At 35.1% G+C, this 20,993-nt stretch overlaps 1 protein-coding gene across 2 annotated transcripts; it reads left to right on the forward strand.

Annotated features, from left to right (window-relative positions):
* Window positions 1-273: 273 nt before the first annotated feature.
* Window positions 274-13,384, forward strand: LOC113684854 (copine-3). Of its 2 annotated transcripts, none has more exons than XM_089207043.1 (16): window positions 274-643; window positions 2,022-2,201; window positions 2,935-3,000; window positions 4,342-4,416; window positions 5,294-5,377; window positions 6,393-6,482; window positions 7,067-7,162; window positions 7,951-8,037; window positions 8,171-8,230; window positions 9,249-9,382; window positions 9,639-9,693; window positions 9,935-9,986; window positions 10,807-10,940; window positions 11,306-11,469; window positions 11,574-11,643; window positions 12,167-13,384. In XM_089207043.1, exons 1-16 carry the CDS (start codon window positions 512-514, stop codon window positions 12,296-12,298), a joined length of 1,611 nt encoding a protein of 536 aa, XP_089063169.1. In that variant the 5' UTR covers window positions 274-511; the 3' UTR covers window positions 12,299-13,384. The 2 variants fall into 2 exon arrangements, with proteins under 2 accessions (XP_089063169.1, XP_089063170.1); XM_089207044.1 differs by lacking the exon at window positions 7,067-7,162 and adding an exon at window positions 7,224-7,319 and having other exon boundaries at window positions 279-643.
* Window positions 13,385-20,993: the final 7,609 nt, after the last annotated feature.

Raw genomic sequence — 20,993 nt, forward strand, 5'->3', positions numbered from 1 at the left:
ACGGTAATCGTTATCTTGGTGTCGAGATCATGCTGATCACAACTGAACGCACATTTACCCCTTTCCTCCGCCATCTTGAATGTTGTAAGACAGTGGAACCGAGTCCTTCTCTTTATTTAACACGTGTAAAGAGCATTGGTAAAGAGTGCCACGAAATTACTATATCCATAAATTTGGTGCCAATTTAGAAATAACGATAATCGTAATTTCGGTCTCGAGATCATGTTGCAAAAAAAATTTCTGCAGCCCCAGAAGGCTTTTCCGGTGAAATAGAACCCAGTCTCCATCTAACATTGTTTCCGGAGGAGTGGTTGGATACTTGGTGTCTTGACAAACATCGATCGCATCAGTAGTTGTGAACGACTTGAACTGATTTTATTTATTGGAGATTATTACGCTCTGTAACTTTCATTTTCCAAGCGTTTTAAAGCAAGCAATTTTAGAAACCTCAGCGACGAGCTTTTAACTTGTTGGCTTCGTTTGTTTTTGTCCTCCATCACAACAACTTGAAATGGCAGCAGAGTGTGTTACTCGAGTCGAGTTGCACATCTCTTGTAGAGGTTTGCTCGACAGGGACACAACTTCAAAATCCGATCCACTGTGTGCTTTGTATATTCAAGATTCACTTGGAAAGTGGGTTGAGGTGAGTTTTTCCCACTTGTTAAATTGAGGATTCGAAGACTCGATCGCTAGATGAGACATGCATCCTTCAGCTGTTAATAACGGTAAACTAAAGATAGTTTGCAATTGTTTACTTTTATCATAACCCCAATTTCTTTCCAGATCTTTAAAGTCGTTTTAAAGCTAGAAAAGTTTAAACCACGGCAGCTATCATAAGCAATAATGCAACGGAGTGGTTTTTACTTTCCTGTTGGTTCTCAAGAATTGGTTGGAAAAATGTATTATTTTTTAAATTTATTTTAACAAAAGTTATGGTTTTATGTTGTTCATTTTGATATGTGCATATTCAGATGGTCAGTTGCTTAATTTATCCTTACAAGTACGTATTACCTCTGCCTTTTATGAATATACCAGTCTAAAACTGAGAATCAAAAACAAAAACAAAATAACTATCAAGGAAAATTATTTAAAATCTTTATTTCTGTTTTATGACAGGTTAGACTTTAAATGCAAATGTCACACTTCTGTGGCTTAGCAACAAGTTATGTCCAATGTCTTTTTAAAATGAAAATTTTCTGTGACTCCTTCCTGGGGTTCTAGTAGGTTGGATCAGGAACAAGGAAAACTATGACTGAAAACTGAAATATTTATGTAAGAATTGCAGCTATTTCTGGCCAATTTTTAAACTGAAAAAAATGCCAAATTTGGTAACATAATCTACATTTTTTACAAAGAATTCACCCTTCTCAGCTTTCTTTTGTAGCACCTTTTAAAAAGTAGTGGTTGTCAATGATTTTTTATATTTTGGAAATTCTAAGGTGATCTAATTCCAAAACAGTTTGAACCCCTTAACTCCCAGAAGTGATTGGCATGAAAATTCTCTTTATAATATCCTCATGTTATCCAGCAAACAGGTTATGAAACTTATCAGGTGGAAGTGGTTATCTTGATCTTGCACCAAATTCATATAACTAATTTACAAAGAAATGTGTAGTAGCCAGAAGGGAGAATTAACACTAAGATCTTAGGAGTGGGAGGATTTAATTAATTTTAACTTATCATGGTCTTGACACAAGTATATTGGATAGTGTGGCATGAGAACATGAATAGGCAAATCTAACCATAACTTGCAAGTTCTTAATGCATAGGTAACTGGCATTTCCAAAAACCCAGGTGACTACTAGAGTTCTGCCAACTACATGATAACATATCACTGGTTATTGCGGTCAAAATTATTACCTATTGGCCCGTAATAAAATTTTCACAGTCACCTACTTTTGCAGAGTCTGATGCCTACTTCAAAACATTTTGAAACCCTATGTAAGCTATCATTTCAATGCATTTATGTCTTTTGAATGCTGCACATTTTTATATGTCTCCTTTTTATCTTTCCACTTTAGTATGCTAGGACTGAAAAAATCCAGAATAACCTTAATCCAGATTTTGCTAAAGGAATTGTGGTGGACTACTACTTTGAGATGGTTCAGAAACTGAAATTTTCAGTTTACGATGTGGATAACGAGACCAGTTCACTGGGAGATGACGATGCTCTGGGTGATATGGAGTGTAATCTTGGGCAGGTAAATCTTCTTTGTTGTTATGTTGCTCAAAGGCTTTCAAATGTCATGAAGAATTTCAGATAATCAGGACTGTTACTTTATCATGACTAAATCAGATTTTTCTCACTAAATAAATAAAGAGTGGAAATTTAGTAAACATTCCCCAAAGTTTACTTGATTAGAGAGAAATAGGGAGGATTTCTATTTGTCAGATGCTTCTCAAATTTTACAACTTTATTGTTGTTAACCACATACAAAATAATTATACGAAAACTTCAGTTATTAGTGTTAAGGATGTGTGTATAGCATTAGTGATAGTGGTTTAATTCATTGCTAAGTTCCAGTCTTGTCTCTGATTGCCAGTGACAGATACTGGTGCCTTCAAATTTTCTGGCGGATGCACTGCATCGGTAAAATCTGTAATGGAAGAGAATCTGAAAATTTTGTGGAACCAACCTTAGACAGAGTGACATTTATACTTGACACATTAGTCAGCTTCCACTATCATGTTAACCCTTTAACTCCCAATATCTGATTGTTAATTCTCCCTTCCAGCTGGTACACATTTTCTTGTAAATTAGTTATGAGAACTTGGTGCTAGATCAAGATAGCAGCCTCTACCTGATCAGTTTGAATATTATCATAACCTGTGTCCTGAATAATGTATGGGACATCAAAGGGAGAACTTTAATGTTATTAACCTCTGGGAGTTAAAGGGTTTATTTATTTAATATGTGTTTGTGTAATATTCTAGGTGGTTTCAAAGAAGTCCTTTGCAAGCACACTACAAATCAATGGAAGGCAAGTGGGAACCATTAATGTAAGTACACTGTTATGATCATTGTACAGTGTATACCAGTTAGGCATATTCAGAATATATAGTGATTAAGAATTTTTGTCTTCTTAGATGAACCCCTTCTCTGTTATGTCTCCTAGGAAGTCCAGTATTAGCCTGCAGAGCAGGTGTAATTTTGGCTTGCAAGTGCTCAATATGCTGCCATCTTTGATTTTAATGGCAGTGGAAGTCTGGGGAGAGAAAGAAATTTGTATTAAGGGGGTGATCAATGGTTAAAATAAGAAGAGGGGTGGGGTGGAGGAGTGAACATTAGCATGCATTATTTTGGTAAAGAAGTGCTCAGTATTTTCTCATTGAAAATTATGGCTACCATCTTTGATTTTAGTGGCTGCAGAAGGCTTGGGAGAGAAAGAGATTTTTACTAAGGAGGCAATCAATGTTCAAACCCCCAACGACAACTCTGACTCCAAATCAGACGTGGCCAGCAGGATAAACAATCGCGAGCTTATAACATTTAATTGCCCCAATCAGATGCCCACTATGTCTCACAAGTCCTCCCCCTCTTCTTTAAAAAATCAAACTCTGTGATTGATAATGGTAATTGAACTGAGTGGAGTGCAATTTGGGCTGAAATCATACGTGTGATTCCAAAATTGAACGAGCGCGCAGCGCGAGTTCGATTTGAAATCACAAGTATGATTTCAGACCAAAATTGCACAACACGAGGTTCAATTACCACTTTATTACATCCATTTTGAAATCGCCCATACAGGACTTGGTCAGTTCAAATATTTTATTAATACAATACTGAGCTGGTTTGAAATTAAATTCATCCATTTTTTGGGAGGAAAAAATAAGAGTTTTGGAAACAAAAGTTGCAAAATTTGCCATATGATACTCCATGTCTTTCATCTTCCTGCAATATGATCGGTTACTTTAAACAAGCCTTGAAGTCTGATTGGTTGTTTTGTTTTTAGTGTAGCCTCCTCACTGGCTGGGGAAAAGATGCGATTTAAAGCAAAAAATGGTGCAATTTGTGAATAAATCGCACCAATTAGAGCCAATCAGATTACAGGGACCATAAGTGATTTCAAAATGGGTGTAATAAAAACAGTAATTGGGTGGTAATATTCAGAAAATGAATTAGTCCCTTTTATGAAACCCTTCATTCTTAGTGTATAACCCACCCAAAATTTAATATTTCCAAGGATACTAATTACCTGTAGGTCTCTGAGGGCTTAATATGTACCGCACATCTTCTACAATGTCAAAGAACCTACCTAGTCTGAGAAAAACCCTCTGTTAATATGAATGTATACAATGTTCTGTTAAGATCAGATTTTCGTTGATATTAACTTTTTGCAGGTATATGCAGAAGAATTAAAAGGTGGAAATGAAATAGTTAACCTTACATTCAGGGCAACAAACCTAGACAACAAGGTACCATGTTATGCTTTCATGATACATACATGCACAGAACTAAACAGTTATTTAGAGTAATTCTTTGGTGATACATGTACATTGTATCATTTTGGTTCGTCATAATGGGTTTCTTTTTAGATAGATTAAGAGAGATGGTAAGGTTTCTTTTTCTTTCATTTCTTTCTTTTTTTTTTTTTTTTACTTTTCAAACCAGTTTAATTTTCAATTGTTATTTTGATTCCTTTGTCATGTATCAATAAATTATTAAAATCATAAATGAAGCAATTTCAAAATCTACTGCTTTGGATAAAAAAAAAAGAGGAAGCAAAAAATTTTTGGAAATACATCGTATATGGTAGAGAACGGTTGGAAGATTAAGTCTGTACTGGAGCCTATTGGCTTATCCAGCTGAAGCTTATCCCAGTTTCCATGTTAATTGAAGAGACAAGGAGTAATACTACCCTGCCTTGGATGAAATGCTAGTCCATCCCAAGGCTACCCCTCAGAAGTTCATTAGGCTTCCCTGACATTTTGCAGGACAAAAAAAAATTCTGAGTAATCATTAATGAACTGAACTACAAACCTGTGGTTTTTTTCTCTTGGCTGCTCTACCACTTAAAGCTACTGAGAACACTATAAGAAACAAGACCCCTATTTACCTTATATGTGACACTTGTTTTAAATATTGGAAGGATCTGCAGTGTCAAAACTGGTTGTTTGTGTCACTAAAAATGATACAAGAGATAGTAAATTTAGAGCTCGCAATTAACTTTCTTTCTGGATCTATAAATACTGTGGTAATTATCAGTTTAAATGACTGTCAGTTTAAATGACTGTCAGTTTAAATGACTGTCAGTTTAAATGACTGTAAATTAAAATTGTATTTTTCTGATAGGACTTTCTGGGCAAATCTGATCCCTTTTTACAATTGTCCAAACTGAAAAGTGATGGTGGAACTTTGCTTGTTCATCGCACTGAGGTGAGAATGTTTACAATTAAAACATTATTAGTCAAGATCATTAATTTTGTTAGGTAAAGTATACAGGAACAGTCATGTGACTGATGGCTGTTGAGCAATCCATTTACAGATACTTTTATTAATTCAAATATTAACTATTTATTAATTGTGCATGTATGCGTTGATGCAAAAGTAAACCTTTTTCTTTCTCTTTTGTAACAATTGATTTTTACATGTAATTATAATTATTATTGAAAAAATTTAAAGACGCTTGTCTTACTTTCAAGGTCTTAAGGTCATAATGATTGGCCGGATACTGTACTGTACGTTCACTTTGGAATATTCACTTGAATTTGAAGTTTACTTATTTGATCATATTTAGATTGTTCATTTGTTTAACTGTTGGTTTACTTTTTAACATTTAGTTTGGAATAGTTTTGTATTTGGTTGTTGTATTATGGAGCTATGCTTGATATCAAATAAATTTCTGTAAATAATGTGGTACCTGCATCCTGTAAATATGTCAGTTAACCCTTTAACTCCCAAGATCTGATTGTTAATTCTCCCCTCTAGCTGCTACTTATTTCCTTGTAAATTAGTTATGAGAACTTGGTGCTAGATCAAGATAGCAGCTTCTTTCTAATAAGTTTGAATATTGTCATTACCTGTTTGCTGAAAAATGTATGGATATTATAAGGAGAAGTATCATGTTGATCACTTTTGGGAGTTTAAGGATTAAACAAAAATTTCCATGTTACTGTGCATCTGCTTGGTTATAGATTGACATCAAAATGTGGTAAGAACAGGAAAGTGGCACACTTCAAGTACAGCTATGTGTGTCACTGATGTTCTCACCAAATTTTGATGTAAATGTCCTTCTTCAGTCTATTTTAACAGTATAGACTCGTTGAATCTGGTTTTATATGATAACAAAGCAAAATTGTGTACATGAGGATGTCAACATCTGCCCTCTTTTTTATTATACAGCAAGTAAGAACCAATTTCCTTTTTTTTCTTTTTTGTGGTAATACTACAGGTTGTCAAGAACAACCTCAATCCATCATGGATGTCTTTTAGCATCACGCTGGCAACTCTGTGTGGTGGAGACTATGATGCACCAATTAGGGTAAGTTCAATAATAATGATAATAATAATAATAATAAATAGTAATTATTATCAGTTTAATTTAAAAGTTGACAAAATCTGTGTCACTTAAGCACTACATGTAATTGGGAGATTTGAGGCTCCAAGAGAATTAAATTAAACTGAGGATGTGTCAAATTTTGAGTGAAAAGCAAACCTTTTTTGTTGTGACAAAGGACTAACACTTGAATTATTACATTTTATCAACTCAGTTGATAAAACCTCATTTTCTTGTTACTCCTCGCTTACATGTGTACACAGCACCATAATTTATTTATAATAGAAAACTTACCCCTTCCACTCAAATTGTATTTTTGGCAAATAATTTGGTTTTATCAATTGAGTTTATGAAATAAATATAAATTTACCACCTCAAAGAGTTTTTTTTATTATTAAGCAATTCAGTACGATACTTTTAATCCTATTGAGGTTTTCACTGAAAGATGATTTGAACATGTGTAAGCAGACAAGGTAGCCAAACTTGTAAAACTGACCTAATTGAAGAATCCAATTGCATGACAGACACTTCAATCAAATTTAACAAAGTCTAATTTATAATGTTGCCAGATTGGCTGTTACGACTGGGATGAGGATGACGATAATGATTTGATTGGTTGTGTGGACATCACTCTTCGATCTCTGATTGACAGTAAAGAGTCAGGGGTATGTACATATTCTATACTGATTTTTTTATTATTGTTTTGTTTACATTTGGTCGCAACAGATTGATTGCTATGACTACGATGATGATGGAAGCCATGATTTTATTGGCTCAACCAATGCCTCTATGCGGCAACTGATAGAGACGAAACAATCTGGGGTAAGGTAAATGTGCTTGGTTACATGTACAGGTGCAATATAAAGCAGAAATTATGAAATATGCAGCACAGATTTTGATTGGTTCTGACTTATGATCTACTGGAGGACAGGTGCATTCTAGATAATGTCACCATGAGCAACATTCTACCTCCTCATTTTATAAAATAAAATAGATTCTATGTTACCATCCATGGGTCTGTGCAGTAATAGATCACAGAAGACATAAAAATGTTTTAAGAAATTCATGACACAGTTATCTGAGTTTTTGCTTGCCACCTTTCTGTTCTTAGTTACTTACTGGCGTCATCTATGATCTGTTACTGGGCATACTTGTGGCAGCATTAGAAGTTACAGAGTATCATCATGTGTAAACTGTAGCAGGTCTTCTTTGTTCTAGAAGATTGATGTATTTACAATTTACTGTTAAGTAGTATTTTCTTCAATCCTTCCGTGCACCTTTACAGTTCAGGGGTTATTCAGGGACCAAAAGAGATGCCCAAAAATGCATTTTAAAAATCTGCAAAGTCAAGACAAAATCTTTTCAACTGGCGACATGTTTCTTGGTCACAAAAGAAGTTGTATTGAGTTGAAGTTGTCTTTACTAAATTACATTTTTAAAATTTGTATTTCAGAAAGGACTTGACTTGGTCAATTCCAAGAAAAAGCAGAAGAAAAAAGGCTATGTGAACTCAGGAGTACTGTATGTGTCTCAATGCAATGTATGTAGTCAACATGTTTTACCTTCCATTTGTAAGTGACTCCAAAGACATTTAGCAAACTGTTTTTTTGCAAGTGCTGAATACCAGCTACCATTCACACCTTTAATTATTGTAATTTGTTTGTTTTTATCAGATAACCAAACTTTACACATTTCTAGACTATGTCATGGGAGGATGTCAAATTAACTTTACAGTAAGTGACACATAAACTTTGCATGTACATGGGTTTGTAGAGTGAGGGGGGGGGGGGGGGGGAATCCAGGAAAGTGGTGGGTAGAGAATAAGGTAGTCCTACCTTGTATCAAATTTCCCTCATTTGTACTATTTTTGTTTGTAAGGGTTGGGAGAGTGGGGAAATTGGAAGGGAGGGGGGTTGGCTAGACAATCAGATATCCCACCTTGTATCAAATTTCCCACATTTGTACCAATTTGTATATAAGGGTTGGGAGAGTGGGGGAATGGGTTGGGGGGGGGGGGCTCCTAAACAATCAGATATTCCTACCTTGTATCAAATCACCCACATTAGTACCATTTTACTCTGCATGTACATAAGGGTTGGGAGGGTGGGGGAATAGGGGGTAGGGGTGGATAGACAGTGATATATCCCTAACTATTAACAAAATTTGTACCATTTTAGACAGACCTTAGAACCTACTTAAAAAAACTAATTTATGAGTTTTGAAGAATTAAGTTACATCTGTAAGATGGCTCTTAACCCAGTGTTTCCAGATCAGTTGGAGATTTCTTTTGTTTAGGGGTAAACTGAACGACAAAAAATAAACTTTGGGAGCAAGAATGAGAAACAGCATCCAGTGCAACCTACATTTGACAACAGGCCTGGAAATTGACTTTAGGTCTCAGGGTTGGGTGAAAATTAACAAACAGACAGTGGTCTAGTTTAATCTGTACTATTATCGACAATGATATTCATCATCACAGTGGTCAAAATGTGTTGGACTCATGAGGTGTAGCCAAGTGAGTCCATATTACATTTTGGGTGACACGTTTGACACAAGCAGCACAGTCTGTGCTCTAAGTAACTGTAGGAAATTGGCCAATCAGATTGCGACATTACTGCCAATCATGGTGAAAACACTCTTCCCAGTGAGCCAAGCAGTTTTCTCTACTTTTTCCAATGTTTAAAAGGTAGTGTACACTGGGACATGTACTGAGACTTTTCTATTGGCCAAATTTTTTCTTACCCTACCTAGGTTGGTATTGACTTCACAGCATCCAATGGTGATCCACGCAATGCCCAGTCTCTTCATTATTTGCATTCTCATGAACCCAATGAGTATGTCAAGGCTCTAGTAGCTGTTGGTGAAGTTTGTCAAGACTATGATACGTAAGAATAACTTTTTATTTCCCTTTTCCCCATTCCACTATTCCTGTGTTCCACTATTCCTGTGTTCCACTATTCCTGTGTTCCACCATTTCTGTGGATCTTTATTTTCCTTTCCCTTGGTTCCTCAGTACGATTTCCCCGTTCCTCTGTTCCTCCATTCCGCTGTTCCTCTGTTCCAATTTTTTCCTTTATGCTCAACATTGTACTTTCTCTCTCAGGAAACGTTTTTTCATTGACACTATTTTCCTTATTCCAGTGATAAATTTTTCCCAGCGCTAGGATTTGGGGCCAAAATACCACCAGGCATGCAGGTCTGTAAGCAACATATCTTTCTTTGTTTGTTTGTTTTTTTTTTTCATTTATCATTTTTTTTCCTCTTGAATTTTAATGCCCCAGTGGGGGGTGAGTATCAAAGGGAAAACTGAATTGTGAGTAAGTTTATTGTGTACATTTGTATATTTTTTTTAATAATATAAATTACGTAAATAAGTTGTTTTGTTAATTTTTCCTTTCCTTTGCTCTAAAGGTTTTTAATTTGTTTTTGGTTTCTAGGTTTCCCACGAGTTTCCTTTGAACTTCAACCCGACTAATCCATATTGTCATGGTAAGGAACGCTAACCGAAATTTCTTCTGTTCCCTTCCTTACACAATCCTAACTTGATACCAAATGGAGGCTACTGTGTTTATTGTATTTTAAAAATTTTTGTAACTCGCGGGACGAAATGTTTACAAAAAGCTTACCTTTTACTGCGAGAGTAAGAGTACTTCTCGTTGTTCTCTGGTAGGACGCGATGATTAAACAAATGTATCCGTTTATCAGTAACAACAACAAAACGCTCTCTTATCTTGAATTAAACTATAAACGAAGAATTGTAATCGTTCTGGAAAGGTTTGAAAATCGGGGAGTAGCACTTGAAGTATATCATCGGATATTTCCAAGATTCAGCTGAGGCATGTTCGGTCGGTCATGCGCTGCGCTTACATTAATCGCGCGTGAGCTCAAAATTTTGATGGACTATAATCCACGGTATGCAAAAAAAGAAAAAAAATTGGTGCAAGAATATCTTGTACTATACCGTAGATAATACAGAGGCCTACACACGGTTGTTTTAAACCAGCTGCCTCTTCTCTACAATCTTGACAACGCTTTCAAAACTCTTAGAGCGTTTACACAGTAAAACTCAAGACACAGATTACAAAGGATGCATTTTAGATAGATAATTAGATTGAAGTTTTTATCAAAAGAATTCGGACATGTCGCCGCTTATCAAAATTCGGCGGAAATAAAATCTTACTTTCATTTTTAAATGCGAATGTATGCCATTTCGCATGTACTTAACGGAAAATAACGCGCCTACGATGATCGAGATGCTTCAGATTAAATATGTTGAAGTTTATTTATGCCTTTTTTTTCCGTTTCGCAGGCATCCAAGAAATTGTTCTTGCATATCAGAATTGCATTCGCCAAGTGCAGCTGTATGGCCCAACCAATGTGGCGCCGATCATCAATCACGTGATTAGATTTGCTGAGCGAGCAGGCCAGGAAAACACAGCATCGGTAAGGAATCAATATCACATCGGCCATGGTCGATATTTTGTCGGTGCTCAACAATATGCCGATGGCTGTTGAATTCCAAATTCAGCCATGGGTTTTTGTGCGTTTCTTTCTTTTGTTTGATGTTAATCTAACCAGTAGTATAACGGATCAAAAAAATGATCACCGACCCAAGAATCCTTAGTTATTAAACAAATTCTCCTTGTAATTATCAAAGGAAATTACACAGAAGAGTAAGGAGAATTTGGTTACCAATGTTAAGGTGTCAAGGGTTAAAATCGCTTCCACACAGTTTCAAATTCTCAGTGTTAAAGACAAGAGACTTCTACGGCAGTAGGTATTGAGAATTGCTATTTCGATCCCACCAGCAATACTATGTGCTTTTACTGTTGACGGATGGCGTGTTATCAGACATGGCGGAAACAAAGGCCGCCATAGTAAAGGCTTCTCGCCTTCCCATGTCCGTGATTATTGTAGGAGTTGGACAGGCTGACTTCAAAGATATGGATGAACTTGACGCTGATGAAGGACGGTAAGGCTAAAAATTGAGTGTTCATTAAAGCAATCCTGGTTCGTAGTGATTTTGCTTAATATTTTGGTTACTATTAATAAAATCTTCTCCCCTTCATGAAATAGGTTACGATCTGGGCATAATTATGCGGAAAGGGACATCGTCCAGTTTGTACCATTCAGGGACTTCAAATCCGTAAGTAGACTGCATTGTTTTGGAATCTACCTGTACTAATTAACTATCATTGCGTGAGTAGGATTCAGGTATCTGACAAAATAGTTTGTTCCAGCATGAAGGATTATATCGAGTTTCCCTGGCAGTGTTCGTAGACTCTGAAGATGATCTCCGCTCAGGTTGTCGAGATGTCAATCACCACTACCGACAACAGTCCTCCTCAGGACTACACTCACCCGGAGGATCAAACTACACTATTACTAGTGTTCGTACCATTTTGAAGTCTCGGGTTCAGAGAAGCACTTTGATGGTTGAGTTTCATATCCAAGAACACAAAACAATCACCCGGCTTGTTCTTAAACTCGGACGTTTCGATCGTGAGTCGAGCTCGCCCTAACAGGTCTTCTTAAAAGATAGAATTATGGCTTCTAAACCATGGCGTCTCAGCTTGTCAAAAGTCCAGAATGAAATTATACAATAATGCAGCTTTTCGGACGAGTTATTTCGCCATAATGACTTAAGAAATTCTGCTCTTGTTCCACAGCAACCTCCAGCAGTCCTGGCCAAACACGTGTTAGCAGAAATCCCTAAACAAGTCCAGGAGCATTTCAACAAACGTGGCCTCGCTCCCGTGCAGTCAAACGGACCTGAACCACCCTACTTGGGGGGTCTTTAATGAAATATTTAGTTCTCGCTCGTGCAAACTTGGTTTAATGAACTCGCTTTAGTGCTATTTTAGTTTTATGAATTTTTATACACAGTTAAGGTGGATGTGACTTACCTTAAGAGTTTTTATAAGCCCCCTCGGATTAAAGGGGGTGGGAGAAGGGGTTATTTTCCAGTCACAGATTAGAGAAGGAATGCGCGTCATTTTCTTGGTCGTGAAAGGTCTGGGTACGAGACGACAGTATGCGATGATCGTTACCCGGATGTAGCAGTGGGCTTTGTTCGATATTTGCGAAGTTCGTCACACGTAGTATGCATTGCATGTGAACATTGGTATTGGTGATGTTCGTTTTTTCAGTAGCTGGACTACAACATAAGTTTTTTTAGTTCTCGGTTAAGAGATTGTCGTGAACTCAACACTTATTTTACTTATTCAATCGCTATGACGAAGGGTTAACGCTCGAAACGTCAGCTTTTTTACTCTTAACGGTGGCGAATTAACTTTTTAAACTCAGTTGTTGACGCTAAATTACTTAGTTTACGGAATTGCTGTGGATTGCAAATCATTTTATTTTAGTCATATTAGTCTTCGTTCGACAAGGAGCCGATAATGGCCACTCTGAGTTCGTTTCATCAAAGTTTTCACAAGAACTAATTTTCCTGGCTGGATTTGTCAGTGTTTTGATAAAATTATGAACCCAAGGTCTTACATTTAACTGGTTTCTATTTGCCTTATAATTACTCAGAATTGATTTACAGAAATGAAACAGCACCGAGTAATAAATTAAGTTATGAGCTGTAAATGTTTTTGTAAGATTGACACTCGCAAGTGAGACTTCACTCGCGTGAAAGTCATCGATGTGTCTGCTTTCTCGTTTGCGTGTTACTTGCGTGCATGTCACTTAGGCTTGTATGCGAGAGCGAGGACTTGTGCGCACGATAGTCATCTTGCTCTCTTGTGTGCTTGTTAATCACGTGTAACGTAGGCTTATACGCTAATTAGTCTCGAGATGATTAGAATTTGGAGATTTGATATCTCTTGTACGTCAAAATAAGTCTTTTTGAAATAAAAATGACGTGAGGACTGCTTTAGAAAGCTTGCACCTTTTTCCCTGTGATAAGTAGTGTAAATTACTACTTTTTACCACGGCAAACTTTTTTCCCAATACAATCAACATTATGGATCCCAGTAGCATATAGGATGTCTTGCATGTCTGAATCAAACAACGCCAGAGTATGATTACAATTTCGAAGGTTCTGTTGATAAAATTATTTAAAGGAAAATTATAGAGAGAGTAGACATATTCAGCAAACCAAACATGCCTTTCCTACGTAGATGTACAGCAACTGGAAGATGTTCAACCACATCGAATGACGAAGGCTAGCGATATGGCAAACTAAATGTCGCGATCTAAGCTCGACTAATAAAGACTTACATCGTGAGGAACGATTTCAAGCTTTATTATTGGGTTATCACGACAATGAACAAACATCTTATAACAACAGGTTAAACGTCAATTTACAAAAAACAAAATTTGAAAGATTGTTCGGTTGATAGAAGTAACAGGTTAAATCGAGAAAGTCGCGTCATGGCATGAGAATAAAGCTTTTCAAGAAATTTATCTTCAAGGTTCCATTTTATCTAGGTTCGAGTTATCCTTTCTCTACAGAAGTTTTACAATTGATTTAAGAATAAGTCTTCAACTGAAATCCTCTTTCGTTTTCTAAGTGAACGAAAGTCTCCGAGGAGCCATTCGATGCTTCTCGACCCGCTTTACAAGTTCGGAAAACTTATTTGAATTACAAATGATTTTCAAAGATTAATATTTATATTTGCGAGCAGTCTTGCACGTGGAAAGAGCCAAGAATTACGAGAAATTTTAGCGTCTTCTGCAGCTTCTCTGAGGCCATAAAACACATTATTTCGACGTTGTAACCTTAGCTTTGGTCCGCTCTGTCAAGTGTGGCGTGTGTTTCTTGACGTTGTTGACCTGGGTGGTTCAAATTTGACGTCGAGGACTCATGGATGTCATTTTGTCACGATTCTTGTTGAGGTAAATAACCTTCATAGAAATACATTTTTGATAGAAATACAGTGTCCGTGCCTCTCGCCATTGTAAAATCAGCCCAAATTGCATAGTTGGATGTGAAAAAGGATTAGTTTGCCATACTTTGTACACGGCAAGACAATTCCTTAATGGCAGCCGCCATGACAGTTCTTCTTAAGCCACGTGATCTTGCGGGCAACAGTGAGAAATTTGCACTTTTTTTCTGCCGTATGTCGAGATAATTTTCACTTGTACATATTGATATCTTATGTATTTATTTATCCCTTATCGTACTTATCCATTCTTGTCCCATTTTGATATCTATACATGGAGAACGTCTTGTGTAAATAATAGGTGATATTATTATTATTATTATTATTATTATTATTATTATTATTATAAAATAAGATGGCTCCAACTGGTAGTCCTTTTTTTTTGTTAGGTTGATGCAAACATTTATCTTTGCTATTGACAATTATAAGTATTTTCCTAAAGTTAGCTGTGTTCATATTCACAAGATATTTCCCTTTTCTTCCTTATCAAAAGTGTCAAGCATGGAATAAGAGAAGATTTGGAAATTCAAACATAGAATAAAAGCAGGATAACTTCTAAAAAGGTTGGTTTTATAAGTTTTTTTTTAATATAAAAAAAGTTCTTTTAACTATCTAATTGTCTGTAAAAGCCTGCAGTGAACGCTTAAATTTGGATTAACAGTTGCCAATTTAAAACATTTGAGAGTCGAAAATAAAGAAAAACTACTAACAAAGAAATAACAGTACTGTGATGTCTGATTTCAGACAGTAATTCCGATAATGTCTAATATCTGTAATGTCTGATTTTTAAAAATACCATGTCTGATTTCTTGGATATTTTCTAACTGGAATAGTTTTCGATTTCAATCGTTTACAGCACTGTTCATCTGATGAATCAATACTGCCTCTCTTTTCCATGTGATGAAAAAATTTGGTATCAAAGAAACTTCTATCTGATATCATGAGAATTATGACCATCGGTTCGTTGTATCATGTTACCATAGCAACAATATAGCCTATCGAATTCTCCTTGAATTTAAGATCAGTTGACTATAAAGCAGAAGGAACATAGAAATCATATTTTACATTTTATTGGACGATATTCGTCTATAAAAAGCGCAATTTTATAATGCAAAGCTTTTCAATCAGCTAGCCTCAAACGAAGAAGTTGTCCAATGTATCAGCTCGCGGGACTAAAACGAAATCCATTGTGTTCCTAGTATTTATGTCTCCATTACCCAAAATTCTCATAGATCTCTGACAAGCAAATCGATCTGTTATTTTCAACGAGATCAGAACAAATTGGCGAAACCTACTTGCTAAATTTCTTTGTTCTTCAGGTTAAAAACGAAATAAGATATGCTCCAAAAATGTCTATCCCTGCACGCTAATTTTTAAAAAAATTCTTCTTTATCACAAAATTGAGCCCAACTTGGGGGCCTCGATTGCTTGTTATAGTTAAACTCCTGATCGAGGCTAAAACAAAGCGAAGTATTCACCAAAAATTTTATGTCTACCAATTTTTTTTTTGTCGAAGACGCTGTTTCGATTTCTGAAAGGCGTAATGACGGTGTTCCTTACTTGAGCCTAAGTGCCGCAGCTTTTGATGGTAAGAACAGAATAAAAATTATGCTGCAAAATAGTTTCCTTCTTTTTTTCAGAGTTTACCGTCAACTGAGAAAAAACTTCTCGTTTTTTTTTTTTAATTAACGAATATTTGTGAAGCCTAGTTGTTGAATGTTTAAGCTTTTGAGGCTAAAACTAAACTCAAAGAAGAATGCCCCTAAAGAGGAGATTTCTCACAAAGATTCCTCAAATTTCGAAATTATTTATTTATTATTTCTTATATAATAATTAAGGAACATAGAGGCTAGAAACTCTTCTGGCTAAAAATCAGAGCAAAATAAAATTCTTTAAAATATTAATGATTCCTTTTTGGTACGAAAATCGGTGAGTGAATTCAATTAAATTCAAAATACGTATTATAATATTGCTTTCTTGTGTGACATGTCATGACACTAAATTTTTTTCACCAAGAAAATGTCTTGAAAAACCTTACGGTAGTCTAGAGAAATAGTTTGGATATAAGCTATGAACGATAAAGGCTAGATGTTGAATATGTTAGGATTTGAGAAACTGTAGTCTGAATCAATTCAAATTTCGGTTAGGCGATACTGTTCCTCATTGCCAAACAAAGGCCTAACAACGATGAAGTCCAGTTTTAAATGAAAACAATTCACAATAACTCAAAAATGTTCCAGAGTAACGAATTTATCAAAGCAATTGGTTACTTTACTTCATATCAAGCACTGTTGAAAAGAGCCTTAAATCACCAGAACTTTGCTGATATTTTTCTAACAGACAGATGAACCGGAGTCGTTTTATAGAAAATAATTTTCTCAAGAAAAGTTTGCAGCTTATCTTTTTCTGAATATAATATCCCTCGCGATTCCATTTTTATTGGAATTCAAATATTTACTCATTTTCGAGCGCGAAGATGTAAATGTGTGGTTTTTTTAACGAGCAAAAGCATACATGAACAAAGTAGGATTCAATTTTTAAAGTAGGATTCTTTGATCTGACCCTTTTGGACACTTTTTCGAAAAACAAAAAACTGAACTTGAGCAAAGTATTTAGTCTCCTTAAAGATTATTAAACTCGGCAGATGATAGGAAATGAAATCCAACCTTTCAGAAATTCAACTATTTTGGAGAAAATTATTTTAAATTATAATTACGTTGTCACTCAAAAAAAAGTGTCGATCACGGATTCTATTTTCATTGTAATTGAAATATTTACTGATTTTCACGCACGAGTATAAATATACTTGTTTTTATTCACCGAAAAGAAATTTGCAAAAAACGTTACTGAAATTGCCTGATGTTTCTTAGGGTTTTCAGCCGAAAATGAGAACAATACTGCAGCATTTAACGTGACCTTTTCAAAGATTAATGTTGACTCGACAAACTATGCGAAATGAATTCCAAGCCTTTAGAAACTCTCTTTTTAATACAGAATGATTTTTAAATTACATTTTGTCTCAGGAATAGGCGGTAAAAAAACGCATCGCGCAGGGATTCCATTTCATTGTAATTCAAATATTCACGCAAGATTTTCAAGTGGATGTGTAGGCATGTTTTTTTTTTTTTTTATTAGGCAAAGGGATCTGCAAAAAAAGCTTTAAGAATCCTGAACTTGATATTTCTTAGGCCTTTCAGCCGAAAATATAAGGAGGACTGCATTATAAATTTGGTCTTTTCAAAGATTAATATAGACTCGACATACTCATGCATTCCAAGGTTTTTAAAACTAATGTTTTCGTCATTTTCTTTCTGCAAGAACTGTGCGCAAAAAAACAGTTGGATTCTTTGACCTTTTTTAGGCTTTCTCATTGACAATATGAACAAACGACCATAGTATTAGGTTTAAAAACAGGGAACGAAATCCAAACTTTCGAACCTCGTAGATATAAGCTATTTTCTTGGAATTCTGTTATGGCATCAGAGGAATTGCAACGGCAACAACATCGAATTCCGCGAATTATTAGCAATTACATTTAGTTTCCCGTTAAATCCAGGTTGCGTTCGCGTATAGTCAATTAATGATGCTGTTACCTCGCGTTAATAAGTGTTCCAGTAAATAAACCATACTCAATCACCATTGCATGGGAAGGCAATATAGAAAAGTTATTACCGTTTGTTTATTTATCCTTTATTTTAAATTTCTTGCAGACAGACTGGTGATAAGTGTCTAATGCTTCAAGAAAGACTTCTATTCCGTCGAAGATTTATTCAAAGGTAAAATACAGGCGCACTACATTTTTCTCAAGAATACGGCAAACCAACAGTCAGAATTTTCCACCAGAATCAAGAACTACGACAGATGTTCGCAAATTTAATCTTGAAAGTTTAACAATCTTTAAGGGCTGTTTAAAAATTTTCAATTTTCCCGCCAAAAAACTTAGAAAAAATACGGTGCCCAAAAATACGCATGCGCCGGATTTTTTTTTTTTTAGTCGTATTATTATTCACTTGTCAATAAACTTTTATTTCTATTGTCTTGTATTTATTTATTATTGACAAAAATAAAGTATTTACAATATGTGTAATCTTTATTGTCTTTCACAATATTCATTCAACATTGTACAAGTGTTTCAACCAGCGAATATTCTATTTGTTCTAAATTTAATTATTTAAAGAGGTGTCAAGGAAAACTTTTCATATATATACTAGGACTTTTGGCGGGAAAATCTGGAACAATTTGCACAGAGTTTCCCCTGGCAACTTTGTTGGCAAAAATTTTAATAAGGTTTGCTAATTAATTTCCCGCCAAAATTCCTTTAAACAGCATCTCGTGCGCAAAAATTTCAAACAAAAGTCAATCTTTTTTCAGGAAAAAAGTTTAAGTCCGATTTGCTTTCCATTTGAAATTGTGCATGCGTTATTTCTTATGTCTTTCGTAAAATTTTTTACTACAATGGTTTTGCGCGAGATGATGTTTAACAGCTACAGATACGAGAGCATTATGGCAAAATCAAGAAAATTCAGCAGAATTTAACATCAAAAATAATGATCTTTGAACCAAAATTTGTCAAAGCCAATCTTTTTTTCTCCTTAAACTATAATTTGCCATGATGCTGTTTCAAGTAAAAAGATCTTACATAAAGCAACTAGCTTCCAAATGTAACCCAGGACACAAAACAGAAAAAAATATAAAAATTTTGTGCAGCGAATAGTCATCAATTGTAACGTAAATGTCTGTAACTTTGGCTTTCAACACAAAAGCTAAGTATATCTCGAGGTCTTTGCTTGTGTAAAAATGTGTATTTGCCACAAAGATTTAGTTGAATAGCGTGAAATAGAGTAATTCAAATATTTTCACTTGCTCTTTGAATTTGATTTGATTTTCCCAAGCCACAAATTTCAAAATTTAACTGCAAGGGTTCTCAAAACCTTATCAATATTGTTGAAGCATATAAGGGTCTAATTTGCTTTCAGCAAGAGCGAAGACATTTCACAATTAGGCTCCAGTCAAAATATTTTGGTAATTCAGAGAAAAAAAAATCTGATATTTTAACTTATAGTTGCGGAAGCAAATTTTTTAATTCCAGTTTTGACTTAAAGGTTAAGATTTTTATCCGTAACTCCGCTTACTTTCTTCAATAAGTTCAAAATTTCAGAATTGCTCTTTTGACTTAAGTATCAATAATTTGAAAATCCAAAGTTCTTTGAAGTTTTTTTTCTCTGTAGTCCTGTGTTACACCGAAAACCAGCACAAAAGATCTTTTTCCTTCTTAAATAAATATCTAAACTGTTATATTTTAAAACTAAATGCCTGGTCTAAAGAGCAACTGAACTAATTGTTACGAGGAGTGTAACACGGTTTTAAATTTTTCCAATTAATTAACTTCGTATTCAAAGTTCATATTGAGAAAATAGTGTTACATAAACCAGCAAAATGACAACCGTTGCAACATCAGAATTAAGAAGCACCGAATTCTCAACAAAAGCTGGAAATTTAATAAAATCGTTGGATTCCGCTATAAATTTTGAATCAAACAATTTGGGCAAGATTTCCACAGCCATGCAGATACTCATTATGCATACAGTTCTTGTGTAAAGGAAACAGTGGTGGAAACGACAGATTACCTTTGGGACTAAGGCCTTGTTTAAGAACAGTTATAAAGGTTTAAATGGAGATCCTTCCGATACGAATTTAAAGAGAAAGATTCATTTTCGTGCGAATACTATGTTGATCGAAGGAAAATATGTAATCGTACGTCAAATTCAATAAAAGTGAATGCTTAAATGAAACTTCTACGAAACATAATCAACTTTGGTTGCACATTATACATCTTTCCAATGGTACGAATTTTTTTTACAAAGCGCTAATAATGCACTAACTATTTCGGAGCCTTATTGAAATGTTTTACGATTTTGTTGAAACAATTGATAAGGGAGAACCGCTAATAATGTTACACAATGGAGGCCTTTTTTCATTTCGAAATTAGCTTGTGAATTGTTCTCCGCCGATTTCAATAACATTTTTCAACGATCTGAGATAAAATTCTGCATCTTCGTCTTCCGATTAAATCTTTTTTCCTCGAGAAATGAAAATCGATAATTCTCCGTACCAACTGAACAGAGGTGAACGTCTGGTAGTAGTACTAATCATTATTTAAGTTCCTTGTTGGAATTTCTCGTCGTTTTATCCAATCACCCTCAAAAATAAAAAAACTCAGTATATTCCACGACGAGAACAGGAATTCATTTCACTGGTTTATGTAACAATGCATTTTATCTTCAGCGTGTTTTTTTTTCTTTTTATGTTCTCGTGACCAGGCATTAGCGTTTAAAGATATAACTTGTGGGAAGTCAAGGGAACATTGGTACTTACAAAGAAAACAAAAGACCAAAACACGATGTACAATTACTAAAAATCTGATGGTAACTCTGTAACCAATGTTCTCTTGCAAACTAGAATCGACCTCAGGTGATGACACAAAACGGTAGACATTAGTTTTAAGTTGGCACTGTGAAGGTATTGCTACAATTTCAATGAATTCAGATCTTGTCGACGATGATAGGTAAATCAAATCGAGTTGTTTTCCATCGTTGGCTACTTA

The sequence above is a fragment of the Pocillopora damicornis genome, chromosome 5 (assembly GCF_964200805.1).
Source record: "Pocillopora damicornis chromosome 5, jaPocDami1.2, whole genome shotgun sequence".
In the NCBI taxonomy this organism is placed as follows: domain Eukaryota; kingdom Metazoa; phylum Cnidaria; class Anthozoa; order Scleractinia; family Pocilloporidae; genus Pocillopora; species Pocillopora damicornis.